This window comes from Acanthaster planci, linkage group LG01 (genome assembly GCF_054643075.1).
Source record: "Acanthaster planci isolate LZ-2023a linkage group LG01, COTS_SCS, whole genome shotgun sequence".
NCBI classification, from domain to species: domain Eukaryota; kingdom Metazoa; phylum Echinodermata; class Asteroidea; order Valvatida; family Acanthasteridae; genus Acanthaster; species Acanthaster planci.
Genome location: NC_141777.1, coordinates 35,707,205 through 35,729,616, shown reverse-complemented (window position 1 = coordinate 35,729,616; position 22,412 = coordinate 35,707,205). Strand labels below are relative to the sequence as shown.

General features: G+C 40.8%; 2 protein-coding genes across 3 annotated transcripts in view; both read left to right on the top strand.

Moving 5' to 3' along the window:
• vps39 (VPS39 subunit of HOPS complex) overlaps window positions 1-3,164 on the top strand; it is a 45,511-nt gene extending 42,347 nt beyond the window's left edge. Inside the window, exon 19 of the mRNA XM_022235622.2 lies at window positions 1,499-3,164. Coding sequence (XP_022091314.2) covers window positions 1,499-1,675 — 177 coding nt within the window. The 3' untranslated portion in view covers window positions 1,676-3,164. The remainder of the gene's footprint in view (window positions 1-1,498) is intronic.
• Window positions 3,165-6,180: 3,016 nt separating this feature from the next.
• The window catches only part of LOC110979665 (spectrin beta chain, non-erythrocytic 1-like), a 55,435-nt gene continuing 39,203 nt past the window's right edge, over window positions 6,181-22,412 (top strand). For both annotated transcript variants that reach the window (XM_087134053.1, XM_087134045.1), the window contains exons 1-3: window positions 6,181-6,340; window positions 14,079-14,215; window positions 16,056-16,207. In XM_087134053.1, the coding sequence (XP_086990179.1) occupies window positions 14,119-14,215; window positions 16,056-16,207 (249 nt within the window). In that variant the 5' untranslated portion in view covers window positions 6,181-6,340; window positions 14,079-14,118. The remainder of the gene's footprint in view (window positions 6,341-14,078; window positions 14,216-16,055; window positions 16,208-22,412) is intronic.

Below are 22,412 nucleotides of genomic sequence, written 5' to 3'. Positions count from 1 at the left end.
GGTGCTTTAACATCGATAATTTTCCTTACATCCTAAAAACAACTTCTTTTAAAGAATTAACACAGATGTTGCCAAGTTGCTGCTGACACTGGCTTTTATACATAGGTAGAATAGTGATCCCACAAAATATATTACACGTATTAAGATTATGGAAAACGATACTTCAAATTGCGTTTCATGACGACAGTGACGCACTGATGTTCACTTCCTGTTCTTCACACTCAGCCATCTGATTGGAGAAGCACAAGTGTGCTGTTGACACAGTGTTTTTATTGATGTTCATGTAATGTACCGTGGCATCTGTTAATTATTCAGTCATGTGCCTCACTCCATGGGCTCATGATGGATAGAACAGCAGCACTGCGACGTTCCCAAATTTATATTCATATCACAGGGAATATGTTTTGCAACACTTTCTGAAAAATAGAGGAAAAGAAATTAATGACAAAACTGGTTACATGTATTTGGAGCTGGAGATTAGAACCGATGTTTTCGAAAGTACAACTCCTCACAGTAATTACAAGCCCAAACCGATAATACTATGACTGAATGAATTAACATGCCTTGTGACCCTTTTTGTTCAGTGAGCTTCAGTCAGCTCACGTCCTCAGTGTGGATCAACATATGCTTGCCATGAAAAGGAGCTGTCAGGTTTCACTGGCGAACATTTTCCTCCTTCCATTTAGGACATTTCTTTGATCTTAATTTTAAAGTCATCGACATGAAAAACCAAGGAAACTCTCTGTGAGAAATTCTTGATCCCAACCTCAGTGAAACTTGAATATATGGACAAAACCTGCAGATGATATGAACAAATGATTACATATTTTTGCAATTTTTGGAAATGGTTCTTGGCACTCATTCAAATAAAATGGGAAAATAGCATATTGGGAAATCATGCTAAATGGAAATGTTACTTACTTTTAAAAGGTTCACAGAAGTCAAGATCAGTGAGCATTACTGAGAAAGGGTTGCACATTGGTTTATTGCACATCGGTTTATTGCACATTGGTTTATTGCACATTGGTTTATTGCACATTGGTTTATTGCACAAGAATGAAAAATTATAGAAAAAGGAAATTAAGGCTGACCAAATTTGAAAAAATTACAGCAATTTTTGCTCACAAATCAATCTTACATTGAGGTTTTCCTCCCAAGATGACATCATGACATCAGTCTTGCTTGTTATATGGAAATACTCATTACCATGAAAAAACAAAATGTGTCAATAAATCCTTTAAAATTGCAAAACAGACATTGAAAACAAGGTTTTTTAGGCACAAAGGCATCTTTTCAAGGAGTGTTTTTTAAGGAATTGCATTGACCAGTTAAACTATAACACTGTCAAAAAGTACCAGAGGGAAAAAAAAATCAAAATGTACTATATGAGGGGTCCTCCTTAATATCCCCCTACAGCTTATCCATAATTGATTAACGACAGGTAGTGAATCATATGTCACCTGAAACTTCTTCAACTGACTCTCCTTGGCACTTGCAGGTTCGGGAGCAGCACATTCACTACCAAAGCCAGAAGTGTGTGATCACAGAGGAGCGTAACTGCCCCGTCTGCAAGAAGCGAATGGGCAACAGCGCTTTTGCCCGCTACCCAAACGGTGTCGTCGTACATTACTACTGCGCCAAAGACAGATCCGTCTGCCCAGTAGAACCCACATGATGAATGGGGAACATTGGTCGATCTCTCTTGGTCTATACAGATTGTTTTTAGTATCAAATTATCAATCTGTCATTGTTTAGAAAAAACAAATTTACCCTTGCGTTGTATTGCACTCGCCAACAAGAAGGGTGCCAAAAATTTAATTGTCAGTGACTGAAAATGTGGATTTTAACAAAAACCCAGAAAGTCTTCCAACAGGAAATTGGGTTTAATAGGTACAGCATCATGTGAGGCATTTTTCTCAGAATTCTTTGCATATTGCGTGAGACCGTGAAATTTATCTTTTATCTAAAAGAAAGATCATTGTGACGCTGCTGTAAAAGTAACAAGTTGAAGAGATGTGAAAAATTAAAAGCTCAAATCTGAATAGTTCTGAATTGATGTTGAGAACAATTTAAAGAAGCTTGATTTCTTGTGATATACACGTACAAGAACACATTAACAAATGTGCATGTGTATAAGCACATCTAAGAACTTGTGTGAGAAAAAAACATTAGTTTTATCGCTGCATCGTTGAAAATTCTTTCTAGATTGATGTGTCTCTCCCCCAATTATTGGACTGTTCCATCCTTCTTACGTCTGTTCTCTATTTTGGTTTTTCATCATAGAATGTATTGGAAACAATGTTTGTGCTAATTTTATAAAACAAAGCTTATTTAATAATGCATGTATTTGTGAGATGTCTCATTTTTTTATCCAGTGTCAAAAAAGACACCTGTGAATATGCAGGATATTGCTGTTGGACTAATTCTTAAGTTTTCCCTGAGTGGATCACTGCATTTGGTATCCCTGTTTCAAGAATCCACTGTCAGAAGGCCACCAGGTGCTGTCAGCAAGCTCCGACAAGAAACACTGGTTAAAACAGAGTCGGTGGATGACTGCAATTTCCTCCTATCCTGTACATGGTCCCTGCATCAGTGCATGTAGATAGATGTCCAGTTCTCGTTTGAGGTTAATTCCACGCCAATGGTGAACTCCCGTGACCCTGATTGAGCCGATTAGGATAAAGAATTAGTCGGTGGTTGTTCAGACTCATAACAATGATCAATGCTAGCCAGAGACTCCTGTCTGATACACAATTGAATATTGTCCTCAGTCGATGTGGATAGAGTGAATGAGTACAGACCTGTGACCTATCTGCTACAATGAAAATATTATAGGTGTGTTGAACTTGTTGCTTTAAGGTTGCAAGAAGCTTCAAATCTGAGTGAAAGATTTTGTTGAATACCTTGTGTATTATTTGAAATTAAAATAACAGTATTTTTTCTCAACATTTGTAAAAAATAAATTGTAATTGCTCACTTGTAAATAATGTCTTGGAAGAAATTTCTGTTATCTCTCTACTCCAAAACATTTAAAATGGTAATAGTTGAACATGCACCAGTCAAAATATGTTCCATCAGATCTGTAAATATTTGGATCTTATAATTAGCAACTCCTAAGTGAAGAAAATTGTTATTCAATAAATAACAGATTAAATCTAACTTTACATTTGTATTGGTTGTTGTTTTCTGTTTTTCCGTCCCTTGAAAAAGTTACATAACATGTACTGCCAAAAATAAAAACTTTCTTGAAGTTTACAACTGGACCTTTTAAAAGAATCTAATTCAATGTATTAAATGCAATCGGTTGTGCCAACTTCTGAGAACAAGTTTTAAAAGCCCAGTTATAAGTGATGACATTTACTTCGGCTTAAACACAGTTGTAAAAATGTCTGTGGACTTCGGATTCATTGTAAATTCGAAAAGTGAAAAGCCGACCATTTTAGTTTTGTGCTCCAATGTCGCCATGCCATTTTCACCCAAGTCAAAAAATACCGTGGAACACCTTCCGACCCGAACATCCACTTGGGCAAATGAATTGGCTTGGCTACAGGAAGGTTGCACCCGAAAGCTTGGCCTTCAACCCACGCATACCCCTGGGGTATAATTCAACACCCTCGTAGTTAAGGTGTTGGTGCGATCCCATCCAGGCCAGGTACACGTACTACTCAGTCACTTCACTCCATCGAAAACAGACCCACTTGTAGAATGTTATCGTAACCACAATAAATTTCTGAAAATGAAATGAAAAACTATTTCAAAGAGCAAATTACTGAAATTTTAAGTTTGCAAATCTCTTTCCTGAAAGCCTTTTTTGTCGAAGCGTCCATCGAGCACAGCACCGTGCTAGAAAGTCACACACGAAAACAAACACACGGCTATTTGTGGAGAATATAGCCATACAAAAAGCTTTGTCCTGGGTTTGTAGCTCTATGGTCCTTTGCAGACGTCTGGTTGAGTCAACTATCCGTTATCTGTCTTATCTTCAATGTCGTGTCCTAAACAGTACGCGTAGGTGTCGCTGGGAGGTTTTTTGGGGGGGAGGGGGTGGCAACCACCTTTTCCCTCAGGGGAATTTTCTAGGGGGAACATTCATCAGCTTTCAAATGATAAACAATGGCTGGAGGGGAGTTCTATTTCATCTTCCCCTCTTTATTCTCAAATCTCTTTCGGGGGGGGGGGGTTGCCTCTCTTTTACACGACGCTTATGACCGTACGATTGTTACAACTTTATGTAAATTCCACTTCCCTAGTTTTGAGAACCGGGAATCCCCCCACCCTCCCGCAACTTTTGGATACCGCGGTGCATGGACCGTACTTCGAAAAACGATCGACCTACCACCACCCACCCTTCCATCCGGCACAACACTTACTGGTGTGTCTCCGCACTTCTGCCGGCCATGTGTAAGCCATTCCTCCTCATTGGTACACCGTGCAGGGATAATACGGAGGGTGGCAAGCCTAAGCCCGATAAGGGTCCGACTTATAGGACGTGGACATGAAATGTGTCCTATTTTCTGCCAGTCTGTCCCCTTTTTTTTCTTAATAGACTAATAATTCTGGAACCCCATCTATTGCCTTTGTCACCATAACAACAATCAACACATCGACAAGTTACAAGTAATAATTGACAATCTCTTTGTCGTGATTTCAGTTCAGGATTGAGCGATTTATTACTGTGGTTTTCTCACCGGCCCATAAACTTTAATCAAGAGGCTTGTTTACCAGCAAAATCTTACATAGCTTGAATACTCAAAGTCTCGGTACCCAGGTTCAGCTGACTCGGGTCAGGGAGGAAGGACTCCACGCTCGGGTGGACAAATCGTGCGAGGAAGTTGCGGGCAGTCTGCTACCAGTGTAGTATGCAGCGAAACCTGACGAATCAGCCCGTTTTAAGTGGAAAATGTATATTTTCCTGCCCTTTTGAACGTCTGTGCTGAGCGCTGGTATTCAAAAGCGTCCAAGAAGGTTTATGCGCTCTCTACCAACTAAGCCCTAAAGGTTGCAGAAAAAAATCTTACCCTGTTAAAAAAATCAACATAACATTGAATACAGGATTGCGATTAGAAATAAAACCGTTACTCTTCACGGTAAGAAATGGAAATTTGGATTTTAATATTAACTTTCTGTGCGATCATAACATTAATTTGCAGGCCACATTCGTTTTTAAACTCTTTCGTGGCTTTCATTTTATGAAGTATTTCTTCCACTTGTACAATTTTCTCAAATTTTCTTTATTTTTGTTGATTTCTGTTTTGTTTTATCAATGTATATTTCTCGTTTGCAAATCAATAAAACCAAGCATAGAGATAAAAAACATATTAAAATGGATGCTTGGTAGTCGACTAATTAGGCCAACGCTTATCCTTTTATATACATGCAGGCGCGAACACTCAGCACGATCGCGTGGTGTCAGCCAATTCCATATACCCCCCCCTCTTCGAAATAATCTTCTAGAAATGCGACAATTTAGAAAGTAAAGCCGATTGACCGACGGTGGAATTATTGGCAAATCATATAATAATTATACCTCAGCCCTGCTAGGCATTGATATTGACAGTCCTTATAGTGATACCTGCAGGTGCATTCGTGCCCAACATCAGGTGCGATCAATTGGTTGGACCACGACAAACTTTCAGCAATAGGTCACTGATAATCACAAAATCTTCTGCTGTCAAATTCGTCTTCTTCTGGTTTTTCGCATAAATATGGGACATGTTTGTTCGGACTCTGAAGTCGCAGCATCTGTGATCACGTACCCTGCGCTCATCGCGAGGCCTTGCCTGGTGTTTACTAACACCGCAACACCACTTTGACCGCACGACCCCCCCCCGACCCTCAATTGAATCTCATACAATACCCCACGTACACACGCCTCGGTAATGTACCGGTACCTGTAAGCTACACAAGCTTTGAAAAGTGGGGCAAGCCGACATCCCATAATAAGCACCAGATACGCTTACGTTATGTACGGATCACAAAAGAAATCAGTCCGCAAAAGTTTAAAAAATCTATTTTGTGGCCGATTCTAGGAAAACGAAATGATGTAAACCGATTAACTTCTTATCATACGTAATAATCAATAATAATAAATGAAGATTTTCCCCCTTTCAGTGGAAAGACGTTGATACATGAAAAACCTTGGGATTTACATTACATAGGGCGGATGACTACTGTCTGGCAGGCTGTTGTGTGCAATACGGTTGATGCTTGGACTGTGGATTCTTCAATGGGGGTCCGATTTCGTGGATGATCTGGAATACAATAATTAATTTAACGCTGCCACAAACTCAACAATTCATTGGAATAAACTTGGACTATAGTACAATCCCCATAGAATAAGGTAAGTGAGGAAACAGTTAAATAATGGTGGTCTGAATGGCTGGAAACATCATATTTTTTCGGTGTACATGTTTTCGCCATTCGTTTATACACGCTGTTGGAGATCCCCGTATTCAAATGTGCAGCATGCCCTGCCCATTTCAACATAGGCCTACCCTAGGGTGCATTGGCTGGCTCGCTGTCGATGCCGACTGACTGGCTTCGGGAAGATTCATCTTAGCAAGGCAGTTTCTTTCTTTATAGTTTGCCAGATCGCCTGTTATCGCACCTACCACCCCATGACATGTGAAATCTTGTGTAAAGAAGGCTTTGTATTGTAATCATGGTAATTCTGCTGCCGGCCGACATGGCTGAAACTTGTCCTTGGTGTTGAACATGTAGGATTTGAAGGCTAGAAGGTTGAGGCCCTTAGTGAGCTGGTGAGGGCCTAACAGAAAACATTCAGGGAAACTGAAGCAACCTTTTTTCTTTAAAGCATGTTTAAAGCAAGAATGCTCTGCCAAACTTTCAGAACAGTTTCTGGCGGTAGGCCCTAGTAGCTTATATTTTGACCAGGCAAATATGAGCTTTAGCCTAGATTAGTAATTTGAATAATGAAAACCACTTTTATCTCAACTTTTTGTTTTTTAACATTAGATGGTGAGACCAAATGTTCAGTAGCTTGTACTGTTGAAGGATGTCTTCATCCTTCCTCCATGTTTGTACATGACAAATGCACGCACAAGAAAATAAGGAAAGTGTTGTCCATATATGGAACTATTTCTGAAAATAATTATACTGCTGAGTCAGTGGGCGTGATTGATTATGTAGGGTCCAGGTGGCACGTTCAGTTCAGTGCTGGGCATGTCATTCGTGTCAGGTCGGCTGCCCAGTACAATCATTATGAGGAAACCTTATGTTCACTGGTTTTTTCAAGGGTGTGAGAATTCAGCTTTTTAGCTGATTTCATTTTTTTTGTTTAGATGTTGACCCTGAATTTTAGCTTTTCTGTGCACCTGCTGTGTACAACTGGATGGAGACTTCTTACATTTCAGCTTGTTGCTAGCTGTTTTCAGCTTTGATTTTACATGTAAGTGGCCACTCACTCACCCCTGTTTGTTTTTAAGTACTTGAAAGCTTGAATCAGTATGCAAATTAGAGGTCATGTTTTCCGTTATTTTAGGGCAGGAAAAATCCACACAAGCCAACGTCCAACTTACAAAAGAAAGTCAAATACCTACATGTATGTATCTATATAAGATGAAGAATATTGAAGAATGTGGAGCATGTACATGTATGTAATACTTTGAACAGTGGCAACTTGCAGTGGCCATTTGGCATAAAAATTTGCTTATGCTGGCAATATAAATAGTAAAACTGGTAAAATAAAGATCAGAACATGAACAACCATCAGATAACCAAGGGGACAGGAAGAGTGAAACGAAGTAGAGTAACATTCACCAAAAGTCACAAGCATCTGGCATTTAGAATGTTGATGAAGTAAGGGATGCACATCGCTAATACTGCGTGGGTGATTTTGCACAATGGTAGAAAGGCATTGTGGAAAGGAAAAAGGAGCTAACATTGGCCTTTCTTCCATCCAAGGGTGCATTTCTACCATTGTGCCAAATCATTCACGGGGTATCGGCAATAAGGCTCAGAGGACTATGTTGGAAATGCTTGGTTCTTATGGGGCTTTCAGTTATTGACTGTCACTGTTCTGTAAGTTCCTACCATCACTTACTACTCATAGAGGGAAGCAAGTGGGGCGTTCTTAGATTAGTACCAAGTGCCTTGGCACACTTTATGCAGTGCCCTACTCTCGCTTTACCTTTTTGTTCTCAGTTGCTCAAAATTTCACAGTTGAACATCACTGGGAATAAATATACTGAATTGGTTGTGATGTATGAAAGTATTCATTAATCATTTGTTGACCCCCATTGATCAATGCTTAATAAAGTGAGCCATAACTATCAATTTAAAAATGGCATGACATGTCACTCAAGGGATCGTATTGAAAACAAGAAGTAAACTTGCTGGTCTAGGCCTTGACTAAAGTGTCAGGTCAACACTGTCTTGGTACATGTACATTACTGCTAGGGGACCAGACGGTGGACCAGCTCATGAGCCCCCATGACCAAAGGATGTAAAATCTACCTAGAGGTTAACCCTCCTAAGGTTTTACAGCACAAATGTGCACGAGTGCCCACAGTCACTGGTGAGCATGTAATTTCTATATGGAACTCAAACATGCACAGGTTCAGTGTGTACACAGTAGGTAGTCAGCACAAAATGCCCAGGGTCTTTTGTGCAGTCCTCTTCACTGCATTTGGTTTACTGCACAATTATGCACATGAAACAGCGAAGCACAGTTGTTGGGCAGCACAAAAGTGCAATCTGATATTCCTGTGAGGGACAGTTAGTGCAGTGCATAACACAACACAGCTGTGCTTCTTTTGAGGTGTTTACCAAATGACCCAAAGAGTGACTTCAGCATAGGAGGGTTTTAATACATCTTTTTTTCAACTTCAGAGGCATTTCATGACCAGTTTGAAAGGACCAGTGCCATGTTAACGAACCATGACAGAGTTCATTTTGGATTTCAAAAAACGTGTCTAGGCCTATCCTCTCTTCAGCCATTTTACAAATGACCATCCTGATGTTTCTGTAACACTAGTGTGATTTGTAACATTGAGTTGTCCAGCAGTGTGACGGGACATGTGTGATGTGTCTGCACTCTACAATACAGCACTGGTATGCGTGTTACGTTTCCATAAATGTGAAGTGTTGCACCGAGACAAGCTTAAAAAAAAGGAGTACGGTCATGATGGTCGCAACCCTTTTTTTCCCCCTACATCGAACTTGATTTTTCTTCCACTCTGATTTTGAATGGAGGTTGTCAAGCTTTCACCCAAGATTCCCAAAACAGCCTGTCCTCCCGTGCTGCAGTACCAGTCTTTTACAATCCAGGAATACGGTACCGCAGCTGCATACATGCAACACAATGGAAAGAGTACTCTGGTTCCCAGACAAACAGCAGTACAATGGGCTGTTCAATGGCTGTCTGTTTAATGCACTGGCATCTGCTGCCCACAAATATGTAAAGCAGTTAATATAAAAGGGTTTTGCCCTTACCCAACATTTACATGTATATCAAACATTGTATGCTCAGTGCTTGTCCAAGAGCTTGCGAAAAAAGTCACAAGCTTACTCAGGCGGGACTCGAACCCACGACCTCTTGCTTACGAGTGCAGACATCTTAACTACTCGACCACCGAGCTTGCTGGGGTCGGCTGGCCGGTCAGAGTCAGGTGAAGCAGTGGGTACCGCAAACTATTACAAGAGTTATTTTTTTTGGCGTTACATCTTGAAAATAGTTCGCAGTACAGGTACAGTATTACAGGTTAACAGTAAAGTAATGTAAAGTACACACGTACTCAAATGACTCAGCGTGGAGCAGCATGGCTAGCGGATCAGTTGGTCACGCAGTTAACAAGATATCTTTGTGTTTTTATTCTAAACAAAAAATGCAAATTTGTTGTTTTTACTCCTTGGGGGGGGCAAAGGGTCCATCCAAAATCACACACTGCCAGTGCAAAAGATGTGTGAACAAGTCACTAGATGAGACCCCTGAAGTTGTACGTGTAATTATTATTATTATATTATTTTTCTTTTAATTGATTGCATTGATAAATGTTTTAGAAAGTTTGGAAGAATTCTGACATGCAACCACAATTTATGTAAAATTTTAAAGCAAATCCATGCTGCAACATGCCGTTCGAACCCTAAAATATACACGTAGGTAGATTTCAATTTTGTTCTTATATTTGTTACATGTGCAAGTTCCCCTAAACCTGCTGCCTTTTTTAAAACTGAAAGTGCCTAAACTTTCAAAATGGTATTCTCACCTTGGGGGAAGGGTGGATGCAGATTCTTTTATAGACTGCAAAAATTTGGACCGTTCTTTTCGAAAAACAAAAATCCCATTTGCACCCCCTCCCAAAGTTTGAACACCCCACTGCATCTGTGACAGTGGTAGAAGTCATGGTATCTCATTCAGCTTGATGGCATGTATACGATGGGTAATATTCATGTTGCATGGCCACACGATGAGAACAACAATCCAAATCATTGTGGCAATTTCCAAACCTCTCTGTGGATTTTTTTTATGATCTGGGAGGGATAGTGTCTGCCAAATCAGCATAACAATATAATGAAAATCTCAAACCTGCAGTATTTGTTTGTAAACCCTTCACAAAACTAAGTACAAAACTTGTGTCAAAACAGTCAGTACTACAGCACAGGTGGCTGTTTGTGGGGCTTTAATTTTCCAAGGGTATTCTTTGAAAACGTGCTGTGTATGCCTGCGTTACACGCCATTGCCCAGTGACATTCATGCTGGGAAATCTTTTGTCCAGCCTTATCTTTGCCACATTCCAAGTTTTCACACAGAATCGATTGTAATGGGGAAATTGCAAAATCCACTCGTCAAAACTTCAAAGGTTATAAACTTTTGATTTACCCTGGTTTTTTCTCGCAAGGATTTTATTGTTGTATGGCGCCGAAAGTCACCCACGTGAGCTGGTGGGAACTACGTTTTGAAAGGTGTAGAAATTATAGTTCGAGTGGTTTCCTTTTTTGTGTGTTTGTAGATGACCAGACTAGTGATTGTCCTTGCTTTCGTGCTTTGAATGAGATGTGCTCAAAGTCCACACATTGTGTAGAAAATAGAAATACGTTTTGTTGCAGTGGTAGAGGGTATTTCTATCTTGTATACATGTGTACATGTATTTAAAGCCATAATCCTGTGTATTTTCTGAAATTGTTCCCAACTGAGCAGTAACAAAATTGCACTATAGACTATAGTGTGTTATGGCACAAGCAATATTTATTGGTATTTGTTGTAGCATGTTATTAATAGTTGATAGGGCTCTTAGTCTACAACCAGTAGTGTTTTATTGTTTTGCCATGAAACTAATACTTGGAACATTATTCTGCCCTTGTAGTACACAGTCAGCGCGCAGCACCCGTAAAAGCTGTGCCTTTCATTTGCTACGTATGCACAGCTGTCTGAATCATATGTAATGAGCTGTCTTGTGGACTTTTCAAAATTGTATACCACCTTGTGTTACCTTTAAGAATGGAATATCTTTACATAAATGAACAGTTCAGATATCAGTTCCATGTCCTTTGTAAAAAATACAAATATTTGCAGTCTCTTTTGAAGGATATTAGCCGTAAAACATAGAGTTTCGTGTGTAAAAATGAGGGTACCCAAAAAAAAACTGGTTTTAGTGGATCCAAATCTAGGCCGGCAGAATTTTCTTGACAACAGAAAGATAGATATGTCATATATCCAGCCAAACAATAAGTTTTTACTTTTCAGGTCGTTGCAAAACAGTCAGGTGCACCCAAAATATTTCTTAATCGCAGGTTTAGACTTTGTGAGATTAACCGAGAAAACTGCTGTGTGTGTTTCATGAAAGACTATCTGTGATTGGTTGATCGACATATTCTCTCTTATACTGGCCAATCAAATGACATCAGAATTGCGCATAAATGTGTGTGACCAAAATCGGGAACCCAGACTTTGCATCAAAGGAAACCTAGTGAATATTGGTTGTTTACTGGGGAACCAGACTTACATGTACCATTTATCTTGCAACAATGTAAAACTGCCAGGATCGCTGAGTGAGTAGTGCATAAAACTTTAAAATTTTGATTGGGCCGGCAGCAAAAATTTTGATATGAAACGGATGTTTAATCCTTTTCGTGAAGAATTGTAAGTCTCAATTTTATCCAGTTATTGCAAAATAGGTGCACTTAAAAAAGAGGAGGTCTGCGATTTTCTCGAAAAACACGAAGCAAATTTGTGTCCAAATAAATCGTTGGGAAATTGTCGATCATCGCCAAAACATAACTTTATTGATAGTGAAAAAGGTCAACTATCTATTCACCAAGCCATTTCGACCCACGAATGAAGCAATGGATTTTCTGGTGGGTTGAAGGGACACTACTGTATTCTCGTTTTTTTCTCGCGAACTCCCTTGTACTCACGAGATGTTTTCGCCTGCAAATGGAATTGCCAAAAAGGCTTATTGAAGGAGGGGCTGCTCACTGACTGTACATGTACTTGTTATTCCCCAGTATTCACAGTGTGGTACATGTAGCGTTTGAAACAGGTGAGCTTTTTCTCTCTTAACCTTGCATGTTTTGAAGATAAATCCTTTTCACAGAACTGGAGTGAAATGCTACATCTTGAGCCCCAGTTAACATATTAAAAAGTGTAACTTGGATGACCTGTGGGGTTAAATATGGAGGATCTAATTGAATGCCCTCAAGGTGAAACTGTATTGTTACGAACAATGGGAGGGCAGTGAAGCAGATTCCTGTCTGGTGACTCACATTGTAGAGTTAAGTTAGTGCACCTGGTGATTGCACAAAAGCTCAAATTTGTCCAGCTTGGATAACTGACAAATTGGAATGATGTTGCCCTTTGAAAAGATTGCAAAGAGTTCTTCATTTGATGTACATGTAGACAAACTGTGAACAAGAAGTTAACATTAGAAATTGAGTAGAGAAATTGAAAAAGTATGTGTAGGATATAGTCCAATGTCCCGAGGTTTAGGCCTTTAGACTGCATAAAAAAGAGACACTGTGCAAGTGGTACATGCATACATGTACATGTATATTAAGCTATGCTCTGGATTGCTGGTGGTGTTTATGGTGCGATAACGCCTATTGAGGAAGTTAAGTATTTCCTAACGGAACAGGATGAGCCCAATTAGTGTTCAAAATAGTGTTCCAAATCACCATGGTGCTCCATTTATTGTTGAGTTAACTTTGCCACAGACCACTTTTTCTTGCTTGGAGAAGAAATTTCTTGCTTTGGGAAGAGGCTTTAGATGACTCCTTATCTGGATTCACTTTCATTTTTATTTGGAATATTCTCCATCATTGAATTTACATATAACTGTGGACCCTACCACCAGTACCCTGTTTGCGATGAATATTGTTCTGCTCTTTGAATTCACATGTATATTCTTATATAATGCTGTGTTTTGAGAAACGAGTGAACACGTACCCATTGAAAAATGTACATCAAATTGTGCTGTGGTTGATTTGGGGAAGAAAATCAGCCTCCAGTTCTGTGTATGTTGACCAGAGTAAACTAGTTTTATTTTCAGTTGAAGTAAAACATTTACCGTGGCTGACATCTGACCTTGGCTGACTTGAACCACCTCTTCTTGGGCTTACAGTCCAGTCCTAGTTTGGGGTCATCCAGTTTTCTCTTCATGCTAGGTCCATGTAGCATGTTGGTGCTGAACACGTCCTAAAGGGTCGTTTTAGTGGAGTAAACTATCATCTTTTCTTGTTGAGAAGTAACAAGATGAAGTCTGTCCTGTGCAGTCAATTACCTGTGTTTCGCAATGCCTTTATTTTACAAGGGTCAACTTCATGGCACAGTTTTAACCAGCAGAAAGTGGTACAGACTGTACGTGTAACTACAAATTGTGCCAATTTTAAGTATGTTTCACAAAGTGCACACGTGAATGCATAGAGATTGACGGTATTGTTTCCATGTTATAAAACAAAATCCACTCACAGAGTTCTTTTTCCTTTTAAGTTACTATTTATAGTCCATGTGAAATGGTATGAACCACATTAGCAGAATGTTGCCTCCATCCTAATGGTAATTATGCTCATAATTTTTTGTTCTTGTTTATTTATTTATTGTTTTCTTTTAATGTTACCTGCAGCCCCCATTGTGCCACCGCCAGGCCCTGGTGAGCAGCAGCCATGGTGGAAAACGACGTACAAATGGATATAGAGCCAGACTTGGACGATGCAGGGGGAGCCAAGCTCTTTGAGCGCTCCCGCATTAAGGCACTCGCAGGTGGGTGAAATGGCTAAACATGGCTTGCGTTAGTTGCCACACTTTTGAAGTTAGAGTGGGCCATTGGTGTCTTGTGCCTTTCCTTTTCTTTTCAAACAACAAATTGTTTTCAATCTGACAAATCATGCTCTTCAAACAACCTGAAGTTTTAACTTGTGAGTAGTGTTCATTTCAAGAAAATGCACACTTTTTGGGAGGTCTTGAAACCTGCTTCAAATGAAAGTGCACCCTTTTGTGACAATCTCTAAATCAGTATTGGACACAGTTGTCAACTAATACGTATGTGATGGCGGAGTTGAAAGCCTGTGGAGATTTCTGTAATGTTCACGCGGTGTGATGTTGTTACCCAACAGCTGGCATTTGATTTGGAGCTGAAGTGTGCTGAATGTTGTAGGTTGATGATGCGTTTGGGTGTTTAAAAAAACGTAGAATTGCACAGTGCACATGGTGCTAAATGATATTTCAGCATGCCAAACTGATTTGGAAAAAGCTCTTTTACAGTGATGTGTTAGCAAACAACAATTCCCTGTTCTGGGAATGTCTGGAAAAGGAAGATTGAAATCGTGAGTTCAAGCAGTGTCAAGGTGTAGAAAGTGCGCGTGTGTATTAGAAGTTCAAATACTGTTGTCACGCACTTCTGTGCTAAGTCAGAAAGAACTTTGCAGGAGTGGAAAAGTCAGCAAAATTCGAGGAACAGGGTTTAGTTTCATGGGGATGATGTCAGCATTCCATCCCCCAATCAGTCCGCATCGCCAATTTTGGCATCAGCATTTTAAAAATCATCCTAATTTGAAAATGTTAATCCTGGCATCATTTTTTCCTGCGTCATTGGACCAACCATGTTTGCTGTTTTAGCCAAAGAATAAAAATAAGAAACATTTATTCGTGCCCTTGTGTGTTGCCCTCTGAATCTCCTGATTTAATAGTCGCTTATCTAATTTAATTACTTCATTCCAAGTTGCCGCTTCCTAATTTACATGGGTTACAAATGGAGCCATTTCGAAGGTCCGTCGTCGTGTGGATAAACGCTATCCTAGACCCGTAATGGATAATTATTGGGTTAGGAAAGGAAGCTAAGAAATTATTCAATATCTGATCTGATATATGGGATATGTAATAAAGTTTACAGCTGGTGGATGGCTCTGAGGCCCCGAGTGTGCACTGAACCAAATTTAGTGTGCTCCTGGAAATGCAATCATCAATAGCACCACTGTTTGGAGCTGCGGTGTCTCTGTGCCAAAGCAGGGTCTTACAGGCACCCATCGCTATGCCCAGAGTGGCCGGTCCATGAAATCTGGCGTGACAGGGTTTGAGCAGTGTGTAGAAAACTGTCGGCCGCGGAGGATGTAATGTTGATTGGAAAGGAAAGACGGGGGTATTTAGGAAATGGAGACAGTGATTGCGCAGAGGCAAGGTGAGCGGGATTACGAGGGGAAATTAATTACCAAATGACTGGTAAATATGAAAGTGCAGTGAAGTGGTTCCGGGAATGATATTCTGATGGGAAATACATGTATGTGGAATTCTATGCGGCTTGCTGTGACCTCCTGAACTGTTTTGAGCCCAGCTTTCTTGTCTTCATCAAGATAAGCCATAAATGAAAATTTGTTGTCATCGCTGTCAGGAGGAACTCGGGATTATCCATTGGAACCATCATGTCATGCTTGTGTATTTGCAATATCATTCAAAGGAGATTCATGGAGTAACATGGTTACCCGTGAATTGAAAAAGTTGGAATTCGCACATTGGTATCCCTCTCTGCACCAGTGGCTTACCAGTTTCAAGTTATTTTCCCTTCTTGGTTTTCATGCGGAATCATAGCCCTTTTGTTTTGGTTCAGATGAGCGTGAGCTGGTCCAGAAGAAGACCTTCACCAAGTGGGTCAACTCCCATCTCCAGCGGGTGTCTTGCCGCATCGTCGACCTGTACACAGACCTGAGGGATGGCAGGATGCTCATCAAGCTCCTGGAGGTCCTTTCAGGAGAGAGACTGGTGAGTTCACCGTAGTTTTGCTCTGTAGCCGATTGTGATAACATGTTCTTTCCACAGATTAATTTTTCTGTTTGAGGTGCATTTGCGTTGAAGAAGTAGCTGTGCATTAAAAGATGTTTTTGTTAGTAATCACAGGAGGTCAAAGTGTGCACTCTGAGGATGGGTATCTTTTGTTGGAAGCTGTATACTCATTGTTCCAGCTTTCAGTATGTTGCAACTCAAGAAAAAGCCACTTTGAATAGATACTGGTAAAACGATGCACAATATTTCTAAACCCTCTTTTCAGAATCATAGGAGATGATTTGTGTGATCTCGTTAGATCTGACAAGATTTTGTACTTGGGCTTATTTAGAGATCACATAGCCTTGTCAAGGCATTCCTCATTCGCCACAGCGCAGCGCACACCAGCCGCTCTCTGACCTACATGTAGTATGTACATGCATACATACATACCTGCATACATTGCAAAATCAAGGCAATGAGCAACCTCACGCGGCTTAAGAAATATGCAAATCAGCTGAACTAGGACGAATGCCTTGGTGCAACTGTCTGCAGAAGCTTATGTTTCGTTACTTTTGCGCTAGATTTCTAGTGCACGGCCTCATATGTGAATATGAGTAGATGGAGGTGTGCGATGAGTGCACAGTGACCAATCTCAGCTAAGTATATACATGTATATGCATAATGCATCAATGTGAATTGGCATGCATGATAACAATGTAAAATGGCGGACCTTCCGAGACGACTGCAGCACGACTAGTTGTCTTGTTGCTTGAATTCCGCTGTAGATACATGTAAATTAATGTTGGGTGATTTCGTGCCGAGCAGTGGCAAGCCTTAGAATACTTTCTGTAGGGTCACAACGTTATTGTGAATTTGCCCACAGGCTACGGGAAATCTGTTGTTTTTCAGGCTGCACCTTTCAGCTTGGAGCTCCTCAGACCAGATACAAAGCCCATAGCGACAGTCATTTCTCTTCTGACAGCTTTGATACAGGATCAAGTCGATTCATTGGCAGCTATAAGGGCATTAAAGCTGCATGTTTGGCCAAAGATACATGTACTTGCCATGTGCATTAGTGTTGGGTGGTTCCAGAATTCTCACAGCCAGTTCCGGCTCCAGCTAAGGACTGCGGTTCCGAGTTAGAACTGGCTCCCAAAGATATAAAGAAAAACATAAGGTTTAATAAAACACATTAAAAATCTGTGGCTGCCATGCCGCGCGCATCACGGCGATGCCACTGCACTCACCAATGGCACAACAGACTGGCTTTTGGCCTTTCATGGGCTTTAAGATTATCCTCAGTGGGTATTTTGAATTTTATTGTTAACTCTTTGTAGACTAGTCATGGCTGGAATAAATCTGCAATAGGCATATACAACCATGATACAACTCAGTACTGCTTCCTCCTGCACTAGTTTCCACTCTACTTACATGTATAAAAAGACTTTAATCAGAACAATCGATTCGCTGTTGCAAGTACATGTAAATTTACCCATAATACAAAAGGAATCGTTGACCATGTTGGGAACTTGGTGTATGGCTGGATCATGTGTACTTACTGAACATGTGCCAACGTATCATAAATGGCCATGGACCATGCATAAACTGGTCATTCGTCCACAGTGGCCGCATCTAAAACTCTGATACGTCCACTATCTTGTAAGCTATGCCATTGCCCGGGCCCATGCATGGAACCAGCTCAGCAGTGAGAAGTTGAGAACTGAGACCCTCGCTGGTGCATAAGTTCGGGCAATGGCTGGGCTATTTCTTAACCACATGGCGATTTTGCCAGGTGTCATACATGTATGTGCGGAAAGTACAACACGTCGCACGCAAGTACCAGGCAAAATTCACCAACGTGGAAGTCACAGCCACATGTAAAACAGTCTTCGAGCTTCATGGCTTCCAGCTGTCAAAGCTTCGCTGCGCCGTGCGTGCAATAACTTACATGTATGTGGTTTGGTACCCAGACACAAGGGTATTTTACAGTTCATTTGTGTATGCATTTTCCCTTGTGTGGAAGGGTGCCCTGCTAAATGTACAGCATGCTATACACGTACACGCGGAAACTGCATTGACTCGGATTCGATGTTTGGAGTTGTCACTCACGGGCAATAAGCTTTGACTTGGACTCGGATATGATGTTTGAAATCGGCTCTTTGAATGTGGAACTGCCAGTGGTGGGTACCTGGTTCTTCACAAAAGCAGAGCCGCGGTTTCCGATTTTTTTTGGAACCGCAGTTCCACTCAGAACCGGGAGGACCACACAAGCCTAATGTGCATGTACTGGTATATCCACGTGTGCGTTCAGTTAACCTTTCACCTTAGCATAATAAGCATTAGCATAATAAGCGCGGTTGGTTGCACCAAGGTGTTCGTCCAGGTTCAGCTGATTTGCATATTTCTTAGGCCACGTGACGCCGTGAGGTCGCTCTTCGCCTTGATTTTGTAATGTATGCAGGTATGTATGTACTAGGTCAGTGAGCGGCTGGTGCGCGCTGCGCCGTGGCGAACGACAAACGCCTTGACCATGGCTAGAGATCACACTGTATTTGGATATCTGCTAGTTGCAACCTAGTTATAATGTTTTACAGTTTTTGAAGTGTCTTCATAGAATTACCAGAAGTAATTCACTGCTAAAAACCATCAAGAAAGGTCATTGAGATTCCTTTTAATGACCTTTTAATCTTCTCTGTTTGGCATGTCTTTTCTTTGCTGTATTAAATACCTGGTTTCTTTAAGCCTTAGTCTTCCCTGTTCGTTTTCACCAATAACACATCTGTGAATTTCAACATTGTGCGTGCAGCCATCAAGGTGGTTGCTGTGGGAAAAGTGCCAAAGAACCTGCCTGTGTGTGTCATTTTAATGATAAACAGTACTTGATGAATAGCTGTATTTAAGTGTCAGAAAGTATATTTTTTGTATGCTCCAGCTCAACATGTTCCACTGCACACTTAGGTTTTAAACCCAGGGCAGATGGTCACCTGTTATGGGGATGTCAAGGGAATGCTTATTTGTTAAACAGAACTGAGCTTTCTAGGGGATATGTTTATGAGACAGGCAGTCTGTTGAAAACACAAAAACACCACAGCATGTACCTACATGTATAGGGCTAGATGCAGGGTATGATAATCTGTGTGTGTACAGATAGTGTAGTGTGCAGTGCGATGGTCCTCAAAATAAATCATGGGTGTGTAAAAACTCTGAAAGTCTAGGTTATCCCTCGTCACAGCGACTTTTAGAAATGATTGACATTTGAATTATTGTGCTGCATTCCAAATTCATTTCATATTGTACCATTCAAAATGCATTGTATTTCACACTTCAAGTGCAGTTTCTTATGTGTTTCAATTTCATCCTCATGGCTTTGCTTTAAGATCTGAACTTGACAGTAAAGGGTTAGGGTTTATGTATATTACTTTGTTTCATACATGTACGTCTATGCATAACCATTTACAGCCCCACCCATTGACACAGCTTGTGTTACACTTGGCTTGTCTTTTTATTTTTTTCCCCCAGTGTGCTGAAAAAATATCAGAAAGATGCTTGATTACAGGATGTTATGTACAGAAATGTGTTGTATTTCATTGTGGATTGCATTTGGTTTTTGCTGTGAGGGAAACCGACTTGGAATTTCCTCTGGAGTATATAGCTGCCTTTTAGTTGTCACAATTTTTTTTTGGGGGGGGGAGGAGGGCTTGGAGTTGAGTTTGTCTGCGAGGAACATGAAAGCCCCTGTAGATTAGCGCTTAGGCTGTGTGTCCTAAAATCAATCATGACATTTTGGCAACACTAGGTGGAGAAGTTTGGAGGATCAGGGTAGTTGGGGGGATGTTGAATTCAGTTGTTCCAAAGGTTAGGGATTTTGTTGTGCACAGCATGTGAACATTTCATTGCAGAATCTACTTAATACACTTGGTCATATGCATTCTGTTGTCAGGGTGATTTTTCAAAATTGTAGGCACACCACGAGCACGATCTATTTTCATGCAATTTGCTCTTCCCTTCCTATGGCCCAGTGTACAGAGCATTACAGCCCGGCCAGCCTACGGGAACGAGACAAGCTGCATAATTTGCCTGGCTAGATAAGGAACAAACGTCATAAGACCTGGATTCAGAGCTGACTGAGAATCTTAAATGCACCCAAGAGAGAATGATGTGTCAAAGCCCTCAATTTTAGAGCTGGAGGGATTTTTCCAGTTTTTACACTTCAGTCACAATGCATCCCAGAAATGTGGTCACTATGATGACTTTTAAATGTCAGATAACATCAGACACTTTCACTGTTAAATATTGCTGTTGAGGAATTCCATATTCTAGATTTCACTATCTATTAACGGGTTACTACTGTACATTTTGTCATTGCCCTACCGTTTACTACCATATTCAATATACGCACAATACATATACATGTACATGCCATGAGAGTTTTCACAGTCCTATTTTCTTGCATCTCCTTAATTTGGCCATAGTCTATGCAAGAAGAGACTACCGTAATTGTGAAAAGTAAGTTATTCTACATGGTTAAGGGGAGAAAAATATTAAATTTGATAATTTTAAAAGAGAAATAATTTCCAATTAATTCCATACACACAATTGTGTATAGTGATATATTACGTATATAAAGAAAACCATATGGACACATTTGAAGACATACAGTATGTATTCTGGTGAGACATTGACAAGTACATGTATGCACTGTCTTATATGATACAGTCTGGATTGATCTCCACACCCGTACCCCAGGCTGTGGTGTAGCATCACCTGGGAGCAGTGCATTGCCATTATGCATGCACATACATGTACATGTACATGTAGTTATAGCTGTTGACCTTGCCTGGTTCAAGGTGACAGAAAGGACGGGCTGCCCCAGTGCCGCTCCATACAGCAAAGGTTGATGGTACGCAGAAGGCAGTGACATCATGTTTGGCCGGAGACAGAGGCATATCACGTGCAGTCACATCACGCCCTTGGATAATGGAAGACAACCTCATTCCCAGGGTCTGCCTCAACCCTGGTCTCAGTAGCACAGCCTGCTGTGATAATTATTTTTCTGAACCCTGATTGGTTACTGCTGTAACAAGATATTTTCATCACACATCCAGGTGTCATTCTAGAATTATTTTGGTTTTAAGATGGCTGAGCATTGTCTGCAAAGCCTGAGCACAGAAATTCTCCTTTCTCATTTTTGCAGATTATTAAAAGTGGGAAGATCAGATGTGTTATTTATATTCATGTTCAGTACCTTTGAGTGTACTATGTACGTTTGTACAGGTACATTGGGGGTATCTGCTTTGTGTTTTTTCTGCACCATGGCTTATTGTGATTGTGACTGAGTATTTCATACATTAAGAGTAAAGGTGCACAAAATGGACTGTCATTTTGTTTGGAGTATGAAATTCACCAGCTATCACTGGTTATGAGCCACACGCTGTCAGTGCCAGGCAGCACTGGCCATTTCAAGGGACCTTGGTCCAATTCTAATGAGATGACACATCCAAGCTCAGATGCCTGTCATGCACACATAATGAGGTTCCATAGACAATGGGATGATGTCTGCACAGAAAATAGTGGGGTCAATAATCGTGATATTAATAGCTATAGAAATGCATGTCAACAGACGTCCCATGTCCTGCCCTGGAAATATTTCAGTTGTGAGCTGTACTTGGCTACCACGTACATTATGAACTAAAGAGCAACATCTGTCGAGTATTGAGATTCTTTTCCCTTCAGTTCATGGAGATTTGATTGACAGGTTTTTGACCTACATTTAAATACTACAGCTCATGAGTTCATGTTTAATTTTTTCATGTCATGAAGAAGATGTACATGTATGTGTACATGTACAAACAGGCATAGATTGTTGTGTGCCTTGAAAAAGGGAGGAGGTGCGCTTACGCCCTTTTGCCGCGCTTACGCCCTTTTGCCGCGCTTACGCCCTTTTGTTGGCTTACGCCCTTTTGCCGCGCTTACGCCCTTTTGCCGCGCTTATGCCCTTTTGCCGCGCTTACGCCCTTTTGCCGCGCTTACGCCCTTTTGCCGCGCTTACGCCCTTTTGCCGCGCTTACGCCCTTTTGCCGCGCTTACGCCCTTTTGCCGCGCTTACGCCCTTTTGCCGGGCAGCATGATCCTAGCAGAAAAAATGTTCCTGGTAAAATGGCGTCAGAAACACACTCTCTTTATTTAGTAAAAATGCACAAAT